The sequence below is a fragment of the Lontra canadensis genome, unplaced genomic scaffold, assembly GCF_010015895.1.
Source record: "Lontra canadensis isolate GAN:19392208 unplaced genomic scaffold, GSC_riverotter_1.0 scaffold66, whole genome shotgun sequence".
Lineage (NCBI taxonomy): Eukaryota > Metazoa > Chordata > Mammalia > Carnivora > Mustelidae > Lontra > Lontra canadensis.
Window position 1 is genome coordinate 3,359,436 of NW_022631060.1, and position 20,474 is coordinate 3,379,909.

Genomic DNA, 20,474 nt, shown 5'->3' on the forward strand with positions numbered 1-20,474 from the left:
TGATCCGCTGGGCTCCTTGGCAGCCAGGGCTCCCTTGTCTGAGTCCCAGGCTCAGGGGAACAGCCCCCTTCCTTCTCCACTCTCCACGGACAGGCTCCTCTTCCGATCAGCTGCATCCCTTTGGGGACAAATCATGGTCCCTGGTGTTTTGTTCTTTTCTCTGAATTATTGTAATTCTCTAATAATGTTTTACTCGCATAAAACATGGAGAACACAAATAGGCCAAACAAAACAAAATACCCAGCCTCACCTGAGAGCCAACCCTGTGTGCTTTCTGATGTATGTTCTTCCGGACCTTTCTTCTGCAGGGACTGTGGTCTGACCCTCATGCTTCAGCAGCTGGCAGGAGGCTCAGGTAACCTCATGGCCTCATTACTACTCCAAGCATTATAAATTAGGAGACTAAGAAACAGAGAGGTTAAGTAACTTGCTCACGGTCTCCCAGCCGGGGAGGACAGGGACGGGTGGACCCAACGTCTGCAGAGTCCGTGGGCTCTCTCCCTTAGCAGCGTCACCTTGGCTGGCTTTCAGTGTCCCTCCTGCGTGCTTTTACCTCTCTGGTTCTACCTGCAGGGACTCTGGGGAGCAGCCCCGTCCTATCTGCTCTGGGGGGCTAGGGAGGGGCCCACCTAGGGCTCCCCTTCTTGGCTGGGGAGGAGTCGGTCCCCTTCTCCACCCAGGCAACATCCAGCTCCCTGGCTCAGGCTGGCCTCCGCCCCTGAAGTCTCTCCCAGCCCCTCACCACCACCCCCTCCAGGGTGGGGTCAGCCGCTGGGGCTCTGCTCCCCACCTGGACCCAGCGGTAATTGATGTCTTCAGAGTGGCCTGAGGCAGGGCGAGATCCGGAGTCATCAAAGGAAGATTAAATTATGCTCCGAAGCAGCCAAGGGGTTGTTTTAGGAAGGTTTTCGACTGCGAAGCTTGCAGAGAGCTGAGCCGCCGCTCGAGCCCCCCTGTTCCCGGGGTTCGCCCCCCTGTGAGATTTGCTGGTGCCTAATAGGGCCTGGGTTATCCGTCTGTTCCTGTCCTAGCGGAATGTTGGCTAAAGGAGCCTGGTGACTTCCCGTGGAGGCTGCTGGAGGTGAGCCAGAGTACAGATGTGCAAGCCCAGCTTGGGGGGGGGCGGTCCGAGCCCCCAGGGAATGTGCCTGGATTCACGTATCTGGACTGAGGCCTTCTCTTAGGCCCCCAGGGACTGTGTCATGAACTTGCTGGGTGATCTTGGGCAAGTCACCTCCCTCTGGGCCTCTCATTTCTCCTCATTAGTTAAGTGGCTTACACACACTCTCCAGAAATCTTTTATTCAAATAGTATATTGGGTTTGTAAGATCAATACATAAGGCAGAGGTGAGAGGAGGGAAGGTAGAGAGAAAGCGGCCCCTCCATCCCCTGCGCCCGCCCCGGCTCACCCTTTCCTTTGGCATCTTCTGACCCCGGCCGGCTCTGCTAGAAGCATCTCCGTTACATTACAGGATCCATCACTCACTCTTGCCTTGCTGTGATACTAAATCGAATATGTTGAAATTAACTTTTTTTTTTTTTTAAAGAAACGATGCATCCGGGAAATCTTACATGCTAAATGCATTTTTAGCTTCGGATATGGAAATGCAGTTTTCTTCCTCCCTCCTTCCCTCCCTTCCTTCCCTCTCGCTTCTTTCCTTTTCCCTTTTGTCCCTTCATCTCTTGTCTGAACCCATCCCGCTGTCCTTTGAGCCGCACGGGGCTCAGTCAGTGACACCCTTCCCTGCTGGGCCCCAGCATAGGCATGTGTCTTCAGCTGGAGGGGCCCAAAGAATCATCAAGTTCAAGTCCAATGTCCTTACCTTACACGCACGGAGACCAAGGTTCACCGAAGGTTCAGCGTACTTCTCCGCATGGTGCTGTCTTTCTAAATCTTCAGTTCAGGGAAGCAGAGGACACGCCATGACAAGTGAAAACAGGGACATCTTACTCTGCGGGGAACAGTGGGGAGTCTAGGTGTCCTGGCCAATTACGGGGACCACAGTGAACTTTCTGGGGGCCATCTACTCTTACCCACTCACCTGTTCATTTGTTTGTTCATCTCACCATCCATCCGTCTGTCCATCTGTCCAACCGTCCCTCCAACCTTCCAACGAACTTCATGCCGTGTATGTATGAGGCCCCATGCTAGGCCCCAACCCTCCTGTCTGCTGTCAGAGAAAACAGCAGCCCAGAAACAATGACAGCATGCAGGGGATTGGCCTCAATGCTACAGGAGAGGTCCATGGGGTTCTAGTCCTTTCCAGAGAGGGAAAGAATGATTAGGTTTGATGGATTGGATTACTGTGGATTGTCCGGAGAAGGTGGTGGTTTTTACACTGGGTTTGGACGATGGGGTGGTAGAATCGGGGAGACACCAGCAGACCCAGGGGTGTGAGTGCAGGCATGTTTGGGGAAATGGGAGGTGAGTTGGATAAGCAGTATGGACAGAAACCTTTTTCCCACCTCAGTGGTGGCCTTGGTTCCAGGGGCTGGGAAAGAGCTGTGATAGTCTCAGAGGGGCGGATGATTCTCTGGGCTTCTCTGTCCCTGTGCAGGTGGGGGTGGGGAAGATCTTGAGGCTTGTGGGTCACCAATGGAGTCATGTTCAGTGGTGCCTAAATTCACTGTGTGGAGTCTGGGCCTCTTGGCCCTCATAAAGGTCCCATCCGGTTGGGTGGGTCATTCGAGCCTTTTAGGTGAGGGTGCCTCCTGGCCATCATGGAGGGTGCCTCCTTGAACCCATCATGGGTTCAAGAAGTCAGAAGCTACAGCATGTTTGGGGCCTGTCTTGCTGCTCAGACTGTGGCCCTAGGCGGGGATGGAGAGATGTTCACTAAATTCTCAAAGGCCAAGAGCTATTCCTAAGGCTTCATCACTGGCTTATAGGCCCCAGATTCAGTCCCTGTCCTTGGGTGGCTCTTAACAGATTAGGTGTCCGGTATGGATCTGAACAAAGGATTGTCCTCTGCCCTCAAACCCTAACCAGTCCCTCCTTCCCCTCCATTTATTCTAAAATTTCCTTCACTAGGAGCAAGGCCATCCAGGAAAGAGGGGTCTTACATGCTTGAATTGGAATCTTGCTAGTTCCGTGGCCTTGGGGGGTTGTGTCGCCTGGTTAAACTTTAGTTTTCCCACCTGTAAAATGGGGATTAATTCTTACCTTATAGGATTGTGGGGAATTTAAATAAAATATATAAAACCCTGAACCCAGTGCCAAGCACGCAGTATATAAAACACTGAATTGGAGGGTCAGTCCCAAGGGAAGGGGCTTCGGGAAGCCTAAGTGGTCCCAGAAGAAGAGGAGGGAGAGGAGTGGTTGCTAGGAGAAGGGATCCCGGGAGGGGTGCCCTTTGGCCCTGGGGGTCGCAGGTTGGAAGGGCTTCTAGATGGCAGCGGGGAGGGTGGGGGCTCCTGAGGCTGTCCTTGGGCACCTGGAGTATATCCTGGCCCAGCCAGTCACTGCCGAGCCCGTCATGTTGCCAGGCAGGCTGGGCCTCAGCTGTTACCCCAAGTAGGAAAGGTCAGGGACACAGCTCCTAGGATGGTGGAAGGACTCTGCGCCCGGAGCCCCCAGCCCAGGGCAGGCCAGCAGTGGCGCTCCCTGCTGGTGCATATCAGGAACTGTATCTCTCACCTCCAGGGCATGGCCAAGGAGTTCCGGAGCCCACCTGCCCGCTGAACCCAGCACAGAGCACGGATTTCTGCGGATCTGGAAACCCCCACACTGGCCCACTGCTCTAAGAACCTGAGGGAGGGGAACCCCTGGTTACAGGCTGATTCAGCAGACGTCTCAGTCCCCATGTCCCCGGCACTGCTTTCTGCTCGTGAAATGCCTTAAACCAGAGCTGGCCAACGCAGATGCCCACGGGGCCAGGTGATGTGGATGAGCGGGGTGGGCTAGGTGTGGGCAATGGCGAGTGGCCCCGTGCGCCCGAAGGTGCAGAGCGCATGTCCAGTCTCAAGGGGGCAGCGGTGCTCAGCACCAGCTGGTGTTGCCATGGGAATAGGCAGGCTTGGGGTTGCCAGAGCTTCAGATATTTTAAAAATAGCTTGAAATCTGGACTTTGTGAAATTTTCCAATTGTGTAGGCGACCCCTCCTCCCACCTTCTGGAATCCCTTTGTCTTTTCTGCCTCTACCACCTATCGGAGTCACAGACTCCATCCAGTGATTCCTTGTAGAACAAGGTAGGATTTCCTCGGGGCTGTCCTCACATATGCTCCCTGCCGGACCTCAGGGTTTGGTGAGAAGGGCTGTCAGGTGTTGGTTCATCCGGCAAACACATATCCAGCACCTGCTTGGCGCTGGGTCTGGCGCAGAAACGTGCGGAGGACGGGAGAAGTGAAAAAGACACAGAGCGTGGCCTGGGAGGGCCACGGAGCGCTGGAAGGAGAGTGGAGGGGACAGGTGTCTGTGGAGCCTGTGCCAGGGGCCAGGCACCCTGAGGACACTGTCCCACGTGCTTCCCCACCAAGGCCTCATATCAGAGCGGTGGTTCCCTGTCTGCAGTCAGCCATGACAGGGGTGGGTGGCTTTGGCTCCACGCTGCGTTCATGTTCTTTTATTGTCTTTACACTCACTGTTCCCAAGGCCAGCTCTTCCTCTGCTCTCAGATGTCCCCTCCTCACAGAGGCCTTCCAGGATGGTAGAGAAGGGTCCCCAGCTCTAGGAAGACATTCTCTAACAGGCTCCATGTGTCACTGCCCGGAACTGCGTACTTGCTTGCCTCTACCTCTCCTGCCCCCCAACCAGGAGGCTGTGAGGGCAGGGCCTGGCTCTGACCTGTTCACTGCCAGAGTGGGCTTATGGTAGGAGCTCACTGAGTTCAAGCACAGCAGGTCCTGCTCTGTCCACAAGCACCTTCCCCCGCCATCTCTTTTCAGGAAGCAGTGTCCGCGGGGGCAGTTCTCAGCCCTGGACCCCATCTGCCTGGCCCTAGTGCCTTCACTTGCAAAATGGGCAGAAGGATACTAGTTCTAATGTTATGGGGCTGGGAGGAGGGCAGGTGTGCGTAGGTCTGACCCCTGTGTGTGTGTGTGGGGTGGGTGGCCCTGGGTCCTGGCTGGGAGCTTGGAGCCCATCTCACAACTCCCCCTCCCCCAGCAGCACAGCGCATTTTTCCACTTGCCTTGTTTCCTGCCACAGGCCTGCTCTGCCGTTGACCTCCCTGCACTTGGCAGAGACGCTGAGGGAAAAAGATGGGCTGAGGCTCCCGGAGCAGACTGTGCGGGAGAGAAGAAGCCACAGATGCAAGGAGGGGGGAGGGATGTTCGGAGCCTGAGAAATCCCAAAGCCACTGCCTACTCTTGGTCCCTGGGCTTCCAGTCTCCCCCTGGGGGGATGAATCTTCACCATGGTGTGGGCAAGGGCTCCTGCCCGTAGAGGGAGTGGTCTTGGGGACTGGTTTGTTGGTCAGAGAGGCCAACAAGCAGACATGTAGCCGCCTGGACAGGGGAGGCAGCCTGGAGCTGGAGGCTGCACAGGGGTGCGGGGAGAATGGTCCTGTGATTTCCAGTCAGGTGCCTTGTATCTGATGATTGTACAGGGCATGGGACCATAGACGGCTGTCTTTCTGGGGTACGGGGGCAGTGGTGGCCTCCCCGGGGTCGGGTCAACACCAGTGCTGTTGATGAAATGCAGCTGGTTAAGTTTCTCAGACTCGTAGAGGACTCAAAGCTGAGATTTAAGGTATTTAAGTAGGAGAACGGAATCAGAATCCAAAGGGATTGGAGGGGTGAGTGCTGGGCCTGCCGCTTTCTAGGTATGCCCGAACATCAACTTTCGGAACACTGGCTTCCCCATCTGCAAAATGGGGGCAACGTCACCTCTCTGCTGGTGCCGTGAAGGTCGGTGAGACGACCTGTACGTGGCAGCCAGCTCGTGTTGGGGTACGGGATGGCTGCGGCTTTGTCTAGTGACAGTGGGAGCTCCTTGGGGCCAGGGGACTCGTCTTTCAGTGCTGTGTCCCCAGTGCCTGGTACGGCGTGGGCACCGAACAAATGTTTGTCAGATGAACGAACAAGATGAAATTTGACAGGGATAAATGTCAGTTCCTGGACTCGGATCCAAAGACCCAGCTGCACAGAGATGCGGTGGGGGGCGGGGGGTGGGGAGAAATGGCTCAGCCATCAACAGCACATTCGAGAAAAGTCGAAGGATTTAAGCAGGCAGAGATATTGGTCAGTATGAGGTGGCCTAACAAAAAACCAGGCAGGGTGAACTCGGGTAGCATCACAAGAGGCCCAGGGCTCAGAAGGAGGGAGGCCATTGTGGTCAGACCAGCCTCCAGAGCCCTATACCATTCTGCATTCCCCCTGTGGTGTGCTTGCAGGAATCAGGGCACTGAGCTTGGACAAGGGAAGTGCCCAGAGTCACAGGGTGACGCTCAGAGCTTGCCTGTTCCACCCGCGTGGGCGACCAGCCCGGGACTCCAAGCCTCAGTTTCCTTGTTGGGAAAGTGTGCCCGCCACAGGCTGGAGCTCACTTGGCTGCTGGGGAAGAGCAGGAATGGGGGTCCGAGTCTCGCTGGACTCACTCCCCCACACCTGCCCCGCTGATCTCAGCACCAGGGTTGTTCACACGGGAGGACAACGGGAGGGCAGGTTGCGGGCGTCGGCACCTGTCTCTTGTGCCCTTGGAGAGTATTACAGGGCGGCCCCTCCCACCCTGACCTCCTCACTTTCCTCCTTTTGAGGCTGATCCTGGAGTCCAGCCACTTTACCCGCAGCCAGCTTCCTTCTCGTCAGCATGTTTTGGGTGTAGGACTGTGTGTGCAAAAAGCCTGGGCTCCGCGTTCCTCTTCCGCCCACCAACCGCGCTGTGCACCTGCCGCGAGCCTGCCTGGGGGCCCGGTGCGCCCTCTGGTGGCCTCAGGGGGCACTGCGCGGGGCTCTGCGGGAGGTCTTGGAGCGGAGCCCACCAGAACCACGCTGCAACTCAGACAACCTGGTAAAAATCCTGGACGCTGTCAACAGATGAATGGATAAATACAATGTGGTATATACACGCAACGGAACATTATTCAGCCTTAAAAAGGAATGGAATTCTGATACATGCTGGAACATGAGTGAGCCCTGAAAACATGCTTAGTGAAGATCAGACACAAAACAACAAGTATTGTATGAGTCCACGTATAGAAGATATCTAGAACGGGCAGATTCATAGGTATAAAAAGTAGAGTAGAGGTAACCAGGGACTGGGTGGGGGGAATGGGGAGCTATCGTTAATGTGTCCGGAGCTTCTGTGTGTGATTACGAGAAAATTTTGGAAATGAATGGTGGTGACGGTCACACAACATTGGGAAGGTACTTAATGCCACTGAATTGTACACCTAAAAATGGTTAGAAATTTATGTTATATCTGTTTTATCACAATTTAAAAAGTACCGAGAAAAACCCTGGACCTGCCACTTAAAAGCTGCGTGAACTTGGTTAAGTCACTTCACTTCTTTGAGCCTCCGTGTCCCCATCAATACTACCTATGTCATGGCCACCACCCTGGTGCAAGCCAGCCCTTCCCTCGCCTGGAGGATTGCGAACAGCCTTCGTGATGGTTTCCAGGTTTCCCTCTTGGGCTTCTTACCCAAGTCTTTTTTTTTCTTTTTAAAAAGATTTTATTTATTTATTTGACACAGAGAGAGACACATAGAGAGAGGGATCACAAGCAGGAGGAGTGGGAGAGGGAGAAGCAGGCTTCCCGATAAGCAGGGATCCTGGGATCATGACCCCAGCTGAAGGCAGATGCTTAACAACTGTCACCCAGGTGCCCCATCCTACCCAAATCTTTTCCAACTAAGGTGCAGGATATCTAAAACTATAAACCAGATCAAGTCCCTTGCCCGCTTAAAAATTCTCCCCAGACTCCTCCTGTTGGCTGACAGATCTGGGTGGCGACCCCTCTCCTCTCTCAGCACTTCCTGTCCCCCCTTGTTCCCGAGCTGTCACTCCATGCTCCTTCCTGCCCCCAGGCCTCTGGCCTTGCTGGTTACTTTGCCTCGAACACGGATCTCCAGATTGTCTTGTTTTGCTGACTGCTTGTCACTGGGGTCTCAGCTCATATGTGGCATCGCTCTGTACCACCCACTCCAATGTTGCCTCGCCTCCCAGTCTTATCGCGTGTATCCTGCTTTATTTCCTTTCTCTGTAACAGCAGCCATCATCTGAAATCGTCTTATCTTCTTTATGGAGCTTGTTTATTCAACTGGCTGGATTTCATAGGGTGCAAGCGGGAAACAGTTCAATTTTTCTTACCCCACTGCCCTAGCACATGGTTCGTCTCTTCTCTCTTCCCCCTCCTTGAAAATATTTCAGGGGCGCCTGGCTGGCTTGGTCGGTAGAGTGTAGGACTCCTGATCTTGGGGTTGTGAGTTCGAGCCCTACGTTGGGTGGAGAGATTACTTAAAACTAAAATCTGTAAAAAAAAAAAAAAAGAGAGAGAGAGGAAAAAAACATTTCAACTAAGTGTAGCTTTATCCATTTCCTTCTGATATTAGAACAATTTCAATTTCTGGCATCAAAAATTCTGATTCTTTTAGGAGATGTACGTTGAAGGATTTAGGAGTGTGCTGTGATGGCTGAAGCTTGCTTTCAAATGGTTCAGCCAAACCATGAACGTGTGTGTGCGCACACACACACACACACACATCAACAACTTTTGGGTGAGCATATGAGTGTTTATTGCACTATTCTTTCAACTTCTCTGTGTGTTTGAAAATTCTTGTAAAAAGTTGGGCAAAAAAGAAACTATTTTTGCCAAGTTAAAAAATAAGGCTCGTCCTCTCTCAATAGATATATTTATCCTCCATTCAATATCAGCTTCTCCAATGCAAGCCGACCGGGTTCTCAGCAGCTGGGAAGGTGGGCGGTGGGTGTGTGGTCACAGAGGGTCGGCTCTCTGAGATTCACCTCCTTCCTCCGGGGAAGGCAGCTGCATTCTGGCTCCTGCAGAGGGGTCCAGAAGGGAGGAAGGGGATTCCAGGTAACGGGTAGTGCTCCTTGATGACGCTGTTGTCACACAAGGAATGTGGATTGGTGGGCTTGCCCCTTGGAGGGCTCGGCCCGCGCAGATCCCCATGCAGGGAACGTCTGATCCTGGGGAGTGCTCAGACCCTGCCCAGTGCTCCTGACAAAGCCTCTTTCTATGCCTACAGGCAGCCCTCTTGGGTGAGGTCCCTTTGAGAACACTCCAGTCCAGCTCCCTCCTGGATGTCCACTCTGGCCATGGTAGGGGGCAGGTCTCCCCCTGCAGCCCTCTCTTGCCTCTCTTCTGCCAGGCTGGAGACTGTTCCAGATTTCTGGTCTCTATTTCCTCCCACCTTCTCTCCCTGAACTCTGCACTGGAGACTGCAAGGCTCAGAGGATCAATGGCTCAGCCAGCGCCCTGGATGACAGAGTGGGGATGACATGCCACGGTCCTCTCTGGCAACCTCCGCCCCCCACGGTGGTGCTCCTGAGTCCCTCTCACCTGACCTGAGCAGTGGCGTGTTTTGGGGGGGTGTGCGTCAACACTCTCTCCCTCCTCCTGGGGTGACCACTTCCTTTGGAGAAAGTTCCAGCTCAGAACTGTCTTTCTTGAACTTTTCAACATCTTGGGCGTAGATTGGGGCTGGGGGGTGCGGATAGGACTTGCTTTTGTTACCTCTCAGTGAGCCATCCGAGATGGTCCTTTGGGCTCTGGGGTCTCAGCAGAGAGCCCCGAGGGCAGGAAAGTCCCGACTGGAGGTGCTGTCTGCTCTAGTTACTTCTTGTAGTCTCTGCAGATGACCAGCACAGACCAGAGAGCTTCATCATTACCCACTACCGGCTGACCGGGAAAGCAGACAGAGGCCACACCACGGTAGGTCGGGAGGTAGGATGCGCAGACCAGGAGTTCACAGCAGAGAAGCCCGGTGGACCCAGATCCCCGGTCCGCCCCAGGCTCAACCTCATCCCCACCTCTGCTGAACCAGCCAGACCCAGTCTTTATTATGATTATTATTTAAAGTACTTGTTAGAGGGGAATGCCATGCAATCCTAGTTCATTCCAAGCCCACATCTGAGATGCCAGTGTCAGTTAGCTCCCTGTGACATTAAACTTCACGGGCCAGCCCCTCCTCTCAGCTCCTGCTTTGGAGGACATCCCCGCTGAGATGCCACATTGCTTTCTTCATTGGTTTCCTCGCACTCTTCGCTGGTACAGAGGTGTCCTCTGGCTGGGTGCATGCTCGGCCACTCACTGGCCTTCCTTCTTGCGCAACCCCCCTCCCAGTTTGGTGCCAGTCTGGGTGATGGAGATGTCCATGTTGCTGTTTGCCCTGACCCCATGGGAACCATTTATCTGGCAGCCTCCTGGGGGTGCTGAGATGTCCAAGATGGGGGCTGCATTTGGCGTTGATTTACTGGCAGCCGCCCAGCCTCAGTACCCAGACATTTGGCTTTACACACACACATTTTAAAGATGTATTTATTTTTATTTTATTTTGAAGATTTTATTTGTTTATTTGACAGAAAGAGAGACAATGAGAGAGGGAACGCAAGCAGGGGGAATGGGAGAGGGAGAAGCAGGCTTCCCGCTGAGCAGGGAGCCCAACATGGGGCTCGATCCCAGGACCCCGGTATCCCAGGACCTGAGCTGAAGGCAGACGCTGAATGACTGAGCCACCCAGGTGCCCAAGATTTATTTATTTATTTTTAGAGGGAAAGAGGAGAGGCAGAGGGGGAAGGAGAGAATCTCAAGCAGACTCACCGCTGAGCACAGACCTTGACAGGGGGCTCGATCTCACAACACTAAGATCATGACCTGAGCGGAAATCCAGAGTTAGACTCTGAACCCACTGAACCACCCAGGTGCCCCTGGCTTCTGACTTATAGATGGCAGGAGGCCTTTGGTTACATTATAGTTCTAGACACCTCCTCTACTCCTCACCTTCTTGTCCTGGCCAAGTGCCTACAGTCCCTGCGCCCACGGCCAACAACGTGAGCCAGAGAGGTGCCAGGGTGGTTGAAGGCAGAAGCTGGGTTTGCAAAGCCAACCATGAGTGGTGTCGGGCATGTCATTAGCTGCACCAGCTCTACACAGAGTAGGGACTGAATGGTCAAGCAACTTCTTCTGGCTGTGCTGTGCCTATGCGTGTGTGTGCACACGCGTGTACACATGCAGGTGCACAAATATGTGTGTGCACACACACACACACATCGGGAGGGGTGGATTTCCATGTAGCTGGATCCTGAACTACAAATCAGGTGCTAAAAAAGAACTAAAGGTTTATTATACTGATCAGTTATCTCCTAAAACTCAGCGGCTGACGACAGCAATGATTTGTTTTGGCTTCCGCCTCTGTAGCTTGCCTGGGAGTCAACTAGACCCCGTCTTAACTCTTGCTGGGTTTAGTCAGCTTAACCTGGAAAGGAAAATGGTTCTGATAACGAAGGAGGAGCAGAGAGAGGACATGCGCACGTACTGTTGTGCGCTTGTGCGTGTGTGCGCATGTGTGTGCACGGTGTTGGGGTGCGCACGCGTCTATGTGTGATGGGCATGCGCGCTTGCGCGTGTCCGGTGGCTAAGTTGCAGGGTCTGGGGTGGGGTCAGACAGAAGTGGTGGTGGCTTCGAGGGGGAACTTGTGTTTGCGCGGGGGTGTCAGGGAAAATACAAATTAAAAGTAGCGAAACAAGGAGCACCTGGGTGGCTTGGTTGAGCATCCGTCTGCCTTCAGCTCACGTCATGATCTCAGGGTCCTGGGATCAAGGCCCGAGGAGGGTTTGAGCCTGCTTCTCCCTCTTCCTTTTTTGCTTGCTACTCCCCCTGCTTGTGTTCTCTCTTGCTGTCAAACAAACAATAAATAACATCTTTTTAAAAATCTTCTAAAAAGTAACAAAACAAGTTTAATTCTCCCTACTGGGGGGGAAAAAAAAGGGAAGAGACTTTCTCCCTCTCTCTTCTTAGAGCATTCAGTTTAGAAACCTTGCAATTTTAAGTTCCGCCTCTTTAAAATATATGTAAATCTTTTCATAAGCGAAGACTCTTGCCAGCTCTACATCCCAGGAATGTTTCCTGAAGGACCTGGAATCCATCTCCTTGAAATGGAATCATGGAGGAAGAAAGCGCCGGTCTCCCCCTTTCCGTGGGGGAGTATCGCCCTGACTTCACCGGTGCCTGGTTCCAAGTTGCAAACCTACCTCCTGTCATAGAGATGGGAGGAAGGTATTTTTCTTCTGCGTGAAGGCAATTAGCAAACACAGGTGACTACCGTAATTGCTAGGAATGTTTAGCATGAACTGTGTGCGACTTGCTGTCAAGTCCTCTTGGTGGGGGATAGGTTGTGTCTATGTGTGTCCATGTGTGTACTGGGCCATCTACCTGGCCTTAGAAAAGGAGAGAAGTCTTCCTTTGCCGTCTCTTTGCCGGTCGCCCGTGATGTGCCGCGCATTTCGGCTGAACCCTTATTTAATAATAAACCTGCGTTCCTTCCCTTCTACTTTTGCAGAGAGGTGTTCTGGGTTGGCAGGAGGTTTTGTCTAATTTGTATTTTCGCAGTCAGTGTCTAGGCGCCCTCCAGCGATTTTTTGGTGCACGAACGTGCATCTTTTCCAGAGAGAGAGAGGAAGCAGCATGGAAGTCTCCCAGCCTCCCGGGCCTCCTGCACCACTGGGGCCTTCCTGGAGGCAGCCTCTCCCAGGGAACCGGGGGAGGTGGGGGGCGCCTCCTGAAGGAACGGTCACAGCGGCGGCTGCGCACCTCGGCGTGCCTCGGCCCATCAAGCGGTAGAAGCCAGCCTGACCCGGGCCCAGGACAAGAGCCCGGGGTGGGATCGCGGCTGCTGCGCGGTGGGAGGCGCCCACGCCTCCCCCGCGGAGACCCACAGCCCCGCGGCAGGGTAGCCCCGCCAGCATCCAGATCGGCCCGGGACGGCTCGGCAGCGACGCCGTGTGGCCGCGAGGGGCGCCAGCGGCGGGACTGCCGCTTCTCTCCGTGTCCAGACTGACCCTGTGGGCAGCTTCAGCTGGGGGCAAAGGCCGATAATAAGGCAGCTGGGGCCCTGATCAACCGACTGGGGAAAACAGTCGCTATCATCTAACATTTCCTGACCACCAGCGAGTTATAGCGCGACAGGCATCCCTCATCCCCACCTGGGTCGGGGGATGGGGTAGGGAGGGGCTTGAGTTTGGCATCAAGGTGTCTGTTTCCCACGTTGATATAATGCATCCACTGTTCAGTGACGTGTGTCGTGGGCTGTGTCAGGATGTCCCTGAAACAAAACGGCAGCACCAAAGCAGCCTCAGGAAGGCGTCTCACACCCCAGAGGGTACAGCCCTTAGGTCAGGGACGGGAGGGGTCCCAGGGCCACTGGGCTGCATTCCTGGAGCTTTCCGTGCTGTGCTCCGGGGAACGTCTTTCACACATAAGAGTCGGTGAACTGGTGCCTCCCATTGGCAATGTGCCTGCGAACACAGGCCAGTGAGGGTTGGGCCCTCACTGGTTGTGGGAAGGGTGAGGTTGGCTCTGATGTGTCCCAAGGATCTGGATCTAGAGGGCAGGTGCTCCTAGCACAGGAGTGGTACATGGGTAATTCCTCGTGTACTAATTCCTGCCCATGGGCATACGTTGGGAAGCATTCTGTGCTTGGGTTGGGTGGGAAAGAGTGGTTGATTGGTTACTGTATGAGTTTGGTATGGCTGCTGGAATGAATTTCCATAAACGTAGTGACTTAAAGCAACACAAATTTACTGTTACAGTTCTAGAGGTTAGACGTCCGAGGGAGTCTCACTGGGCTTAAATCAAGGTGTCAGCAGGGCTGTGTTCCTTCTAGAGGCTCTAGAAGAGACTGTTTCCTTGCCTTTTCCAGCTTCTAGAAGCTGCCCACATTCCGTGGCTTGTGCCCCTTCCAGCAACCACATTGCTCCAACTTCTGCTCCCATCATCACATCTTCTCTGACTCAACCATTGATCCCATCCAGATAATCCAGGATGACTTTGATCCTGAAATTTTCTTGCAATCTCAAGACTGGCAAAATCCCTTTTGCCCTGTAAGGTAACATATTCAGAGATTTTGGGGATTAAGATGTGGATACTACTGACATTATTCTGTCTACCACAATTTCTGGTGTCTGTTTCTTACTTTGGGCTCTCTTATAAGCATACTGAGCCTGAGACATGAGCAAGTGGTTTTATTTAGGAGGTGGTCCCAGGACACACAAAAGGGCAGTGGGGAAGTGGGTTGGGGAAGGGAGGGGGACCAATAGAAGATGTATCATCAAGCCAGATACCCCTGTGGGCACCTGGAGCTGAATCCCACTGGGGAACTGCAGGAGACAGCATGGAGCTTATGTCTCTGAGTTATTCCTGCACCCAGGCTGAGGGAGCTGCGGTCTTTTGACATGAACTCTGGGCAGCGATGGGGGAGAGATGTTGTGCAAATAATTAATTCCTCTGCACTTGGAGGCTGTCCTGTTTGCAGAGAGCAGGCTCCAGGGGCCAGAGAAAGCCTGTTGGTAAGGCAATAGGGAGTCAGGCCATCGATGACTAAAATGGCCAAGACCAATGGGCTGTGGTCAGGGTGTCGACAGTCTCTGCCGGTCAGCCGTGGGTAACGGAGGAGGGTGTTGTGGTAGCATAGCAAGGCTCTGTGCACCTCTATATTCACAGGACTCCTAGGAAGGGCATGTGGCCAGGTCCAGGAGTCAGTCCACCTGGTTTGCTCCACGGGTGGGAAGGGAAGCAGGTGTAGTCACCATCCCCTCCCACAGCCTGTTCACAGACACCATCTCATCTGACCTTCCATGAAATAGAGACCCCTGATAGGACCTTTGCTCACTTGGAATCAGGGTGTGAAGTTTCTGGCACCCAGCGGAGAAGGAAGGAGTGGGGGGATATTGTAGGAGAGGTGTGAAGTGGTGGGGGGCAGAGAGGTACTCACCCAGTGCCTCATACCACAACTAAGCCTTGTCTGCACTCACCGACTTTTCCCAGCGACCGTTCTTCCTCATCTTCTCCTTCCCCTCCCCCTCCTTTTCCTCCTTCTCTAGTGTGCATTTTTAGAATTACCATTTTTTGTCATGTTATAATTAGACTACATACCAAACACATGTCCAAACACCAGCTCTGACTTGTACCATCATTTACTATAACCCTTCCTTATGGAATTATTCAAACATATATTAAGATCACTCAGCTTCAACATTTATCAACATTCGGTAAATTTTGTTTCACCTATATCCTCCCCTGCTCCATTTTATTCTCATTATTTAAAAGGACAATTTAGGGATGCCTGGGTGGCTCAGTCAGTGAAGTGTCTGCCTTTGGCTCAGGTTATGATCCTAGGGGTCCTGGGATCGAGTCCTGCATCAGGCTCACTGCCCAGCAAGGTTTGTGATTCTCCCTCTCCCACTCCCCCTGCTTGAGCTCGTGCTCTTTCTTTCTGACAAATAAATTAAAAAAAAATAGAAGTACAATTTAACATTACCATCATAGGGAGGAGATGATCTGAAACTGAACAAGGGTTCTTTAAATGGGAGAATTTTAGATGAAGTAGGAATATTTACTATCTTATTTTTTTCTCATTTTACTGCACGCTGTTGTGAACTTTGTCATAGGTTGGTGTTTGAGAACCACTTATCAAAACCTTTGTCCTAAGTGTATAGATAAAAGGACCAAGACCCAGAGAGAGAGAGAGAGAGAGAGAGAGAGCGAGCGATATGGCCAAGGTCACTCAGAGAGGAATGGCAGGGTAGACCGGAAGTGTTCTTGGAGCAAAGGCTCACCTAAAGCAAGATTGTGCAAACTATTTTTCCCCCCAGGAAATAAGAACGATCAGGAAGTGGCCCACGATATTATCCCCTCCCTGAATGCAGAGTTTGACCCTCTCTGGACATGAACATTTATTACCAGATTGAGGTGACCTTGAGGAGGTATACCAACTGTCTACTGCTGCGTAACAAACCAGTCCAAAATATAGACGTTTAGGGGCGCCTGGGTGGCTCAGTCAGTTAAGCATCTGCCTTCGGTTCAGGTCATGATCCAAGAGTCCTGGGATTGATCCCCGCATCAGGCTCCCTGCTCAGCAGGGAGGCTGCTTCTCCTTCTTCCTGCTGCTCCTCATGCTTGTGCTCTCTCTCTCTCACTCTCATTCTATCTCAAATAAATAAATAAAATCTTTTTTTTTTAAAAGATGGAATCTGTAGCCTTTTAATTATTTATTTATTTATAAATATTTTACTTATCTATTTGAGAGAGAGAGCATGCATGGGGGCAGAAGGAGAGAGAGAGAAACAGACTCCCCATTGAACCTGACACAGGGCTTGATCCAGGACCCCGAGACCATGACCTGAGCCAAAGTCAAACGCTTAACTGACTAAACCACCCAGGCGCCCTCCATAGCCTTTTTTATAATTTAATCTCAGAAATGACAACTTATCACTTTTGCTGCTTTCTGTTTCACCCAAACATTTAAAAACTAACATTTATGCTCCTGAATCATCAGTTACACTGACATCAAAGGCCTCAGCAGGCTCTTGGGTCGGATTGACTTATCCTCTCCTCCCTTTGTATTTGTCAATGAGGAAGGGCTTCGAGAAGTGAAAACTGTTTCTGAAGTAAATGTAGCCTGTAAGCCAGAGTTCAAACCTGATCTGCTCAGTTCCATACCCCAGGTGTGCCCTTTCCATTCCATGATGCTTCTTGAGGGGAGAGTGGATTCTGTGAGGGACCCTCAACAGCCTATTGGTGGTCGGCTTCTTTTCCACTCAGTTGACTGGAATCAGTCTCCTGGGGCTGTTGTAACAAAATACCACAAGTTGTATGGCTTGAAGCAACAGAAATTGTCTTGCCATGCTGGAAGCTACTGGAAGCTACTGGAAGCAAGTCCAGTAGCTTCCAGGAAGCAAGTCCAAAATGGAGGTGTCAGCAGGGTTGGCTCCTTCTGAAGTCTCTTAGAAGAGTCTGCTCCATGGGCCTCTCTTAGCTTGTGGTGGCCCCAGGCATTCCTTGGCTTTCAGATGCGTCACCCCAATCCTTCATCCTCACATGACATCTGCCATGTGTGTGTCTGTGTCTTCCTGTGAGGACGTCTCTGGGGCTGGGTGAGGCACCCTCCCCTCATTCCAGTATGACCTCATCTTCACTAAATACATCCACAATAACCTCTTTCCAAATAAAGTCACATTCTGAGGTAATGGAGGCTGGGACTTCCACATATCTTTTTTGGGGAGACACAATTCAACCCATAACAGACTCTGAACAGAACTGAAAAGAGTAGAATTTAGGACATTTGAACTAGTTGGGAAAAATTACAGGCTGGAGGGGTATTTCCCTCAGCACGTGTTCCTGTCAAGGAATCCCGAGCTGTTGACCAGGGTCGGGAGGAGAAGATGTCCTTAGGACACCGGGAGAGGGCTTATTCCAAGACATATCTTTGTGTGTGTGTGTGTGTGTGTGTGTGTGTGTGTGTGTGTGATTTAAAAAAAATATATTTTATTTAAATTCAACTAATTGACATACAGGGTATTATTAGTTTCAGAGGTAGAGTTCAGGCACTCATCAGTTGCCTATAACACCCAGTGCTCATTCCATCGAGTGCCCTCCTTAATGCCCATCACCCAGTTACCCCATCACCCCATTCACTTGTGATTTTTTAAATTTATTTTTTATTATTAACATATACAATATTATTTGTTTCAAGGGTCTTACATCATCAGTCTTACACAATTCACAGCACTCACCATAGCACATACCCTCCCAATGTCCATCCCCCAGCCACCCTATCCCTCCCACTTCCCTCCATTCCAGCAACCCTTTGTTTGTTTCCTGAAATTAAGAGTCTCTTATGGTTTGTCTCCCTCTCCCGTTTCATCTTGTTTCATTTTTTCCTCTCTCCCCCATGATCTTCTTCTGCCTTGTTTCTCAAATTCCACGTATCATTGAGATCATATGATAATTGTCTTTCTCTGACTGACTTATTTCACTTAGCATAATACCCTCTACTTCCATCCATGTCATTGCAAATGGCAAGATTTCATTTTTTATTGCTGCATAATATTTCTATACATACATACATACAGACAGACATACCACATCTTTATCCATTCATCTGTCAATAGACATCTGGGCTCTTTCCATAGTTTGGCTATTGTGGACATTGCTGCCATAATGTCCAGGAGCCTGTAATGTGCAGGTGCCTGTTGAGATCACTACATTTATATCTTTGGGGTAAATATCCAGTAGTGCAATTGCTGGGTCGTAGGGTAGCTCTATTTCCAACTTTTTGAGGAATCTCCATATTGTTTTCCAGAGTGGCTGCACCCACTTGCATTCCCACCAACAGTGTAGGAGGGTCCCTCCCAGCCATCTCTAAAGCCTCTTGGGCAGTGCCTTTTCAGATGAGGGACAGGCAGCCCCCATAGGAGTGGAGGGTGCTGGAACGCTGTAGAAGTTGGCTCATCTCACTCTGCTCCAGGCAAGGAGCTTGTACAGCAGAGATGAGCGTGTTCTGGAAGAAGGCTTCCTACTTGGCTATACACACTCTTGGATCAACGATCATCTCAATGTTAGGTGGGATCCTTTCATCTAGTCCCGTGGTAAGTTCTTTAAATCTGGAGTTTATTAAGAAAGCGAGAGGCTATATTGAGAGTGATGGAGACTCTGGTCTGAAATGAGAAGTAGGTAAAAATCCTGGATTTCCCTCCCTTTCCCTCAACTCCTCCCCCTCCCATCTAATCCAGCAATGATGTTCGCTTTACCTCCCCAGTGAAGCCCAGTCCTTCCTCTTCTTTTGTCCTTTACTGCTTCTTTCCCAAGTCGAGCCACCTTCCTCCCTCCTTGGGACCACTGCAGGAGTCTTCTGACTGGTTCTCCTCCTTCCATCCTTGATCCCTACAGTCTGTTTTCCACCTAGCCTCCAGAGTGATGTTGTAGAAACCTGAGTCCAAGCATGTGAGCACTGCATTAAAACCTCTCCTCATGCCCCCTGACTTTCAAAGTCCCACACAGTCTGGTCCCTGTTTACCTTCATCTGACACCACTTGTATCAATTTATTTCTTCCTTGTTTCGATGCACAACAACCCAAACTTTTAGAATTTCTTTTAAAAAGGAAGCGAGTTTTCTTTGAGCCCCAGTGAAGACAGTTTCCCGAGGTTACACAATCTTCACAAAGAAGAGACTCCTCTGGAGAAGGAATGTGGGATACAGGGCCACATAGTTTTTTTATTGTTGTTTCCTCAAGAGTTACAAATCATCATGATGAAGGGCATTTCAGACAGTGATGAACTTTATCTTATGCTTTTAGCACATGCTCAGTTGCAGACCTCAGAGATGTGGAATGGGACTTGGGGAGCTTTTTAACCTTATCTTTAGTTTGAAATGTTTCTTTGAGGTCATTTGCTAATGAAACAGATGTACAGTGTGTGCTCAGGGCAGAAAGAGAGCCCATGCTTTGAAGTTCGGTGAAGTCATTCTGACCTGGGTAAAAATATAGCTTCACTGGGAGCCCAGGAGCAGGGCCCACAAATATTAGAAGTTGAAAATTAACTTTGTCACTTGATAGGATCTGTTCCTTCTTCCGTCCCTGTCCCCTCTTCCTCCCATTAGAATGTAAATCTTCAAAAGTGAACATCTTATCTGTGTGCTCATCATGAGATACAGAACCTTGCCCGGTGCCCTGTGAGTGCTCAGCCAACCTGTTTACCATGCAGGTGACATAAATGAATTTAGGCAAGGAACCATGGTAATTCTGTACTTAGTTCTGACATCGACTTTTGGTTCTTTCCACTGACAAGGTGGTGAGAGTCCTGAGCCAGTGGTAGAAGGCATGATCAGGATTCTTCTAGGATCTGCTGATACTCTTTTAGGCATCCAGACAATGCTCATGTTTCCCACTGACCTCTGGTGCCCCAGGACCTTTTCCCACGTTGCCTTCCTGCTGGCCAGAGCCTGGCCTCAACCCTTACGTCAAGTACCAGATCTTTCCACTAGAGGGCATGCGAGCACAGTGTTAAGAGTTGGGGATCTGAAGGCGGCTCTTGTTTGCATCTCTTCCCTTCTGGGTGTGTTTCTGGAATGCAGACAGTGGGATGAATCCTTTGGGAAGATGATGATGAAGGAAGGCAACAGCCTAGCGATGGCAGAAGTGCAAAATGAGCCAGTGACAATATAACAATACAACACACGCAACGTGATGGTTCAGAATTAGTGGTTTTCCTGGTTTTTTTCCTTTGTTTTGTTTTGTTCTGGAAGTGGGTTGCCTAGTTCCAAAGTGAAAAGGAGAGGAGGGAGCATATCTCTTCTCTTTGAAGACAGTCTAGAGGTTATGCACATTATTTATGCTCACATCCCATTGTCCAGCAAACACTGCTGCTAAGGATACATCTGCAAGATAGGCTGTGAGATGTAGCCATATTTTCTGAGTGGCCAAAATTCTGTAGTATGGAAGGAAGGGAAAATAGATATTGGAGGCTTCCTGGAAGTTTTGACCACAGATCCTCAAACCAGCTGAGGTTAAAGAAGC

The 20,474-nt window shown here is 51.2% G+C and overlaps 1 protein-coding gene across 1 annotated transcript in view; it reads left to right on the top strand.

Moving 5' to 3' along the window:
* Positions 1-20,474, top strand: part of LOC116880596 (solute carrier family 22 member 10-like) — a 76,958-nt gene that overhangs the window by 1,343 nt on the left and 55,141 nt on the right. Inside the window, 2 exon segments of the mRNA XM_032879906.1 lie at positions 309-355; positions 3,751-3,877. Coding sequence (XP_032735797.1) covers positions 309-355; positions 3,751-3,877 — 174 coding nt within the window.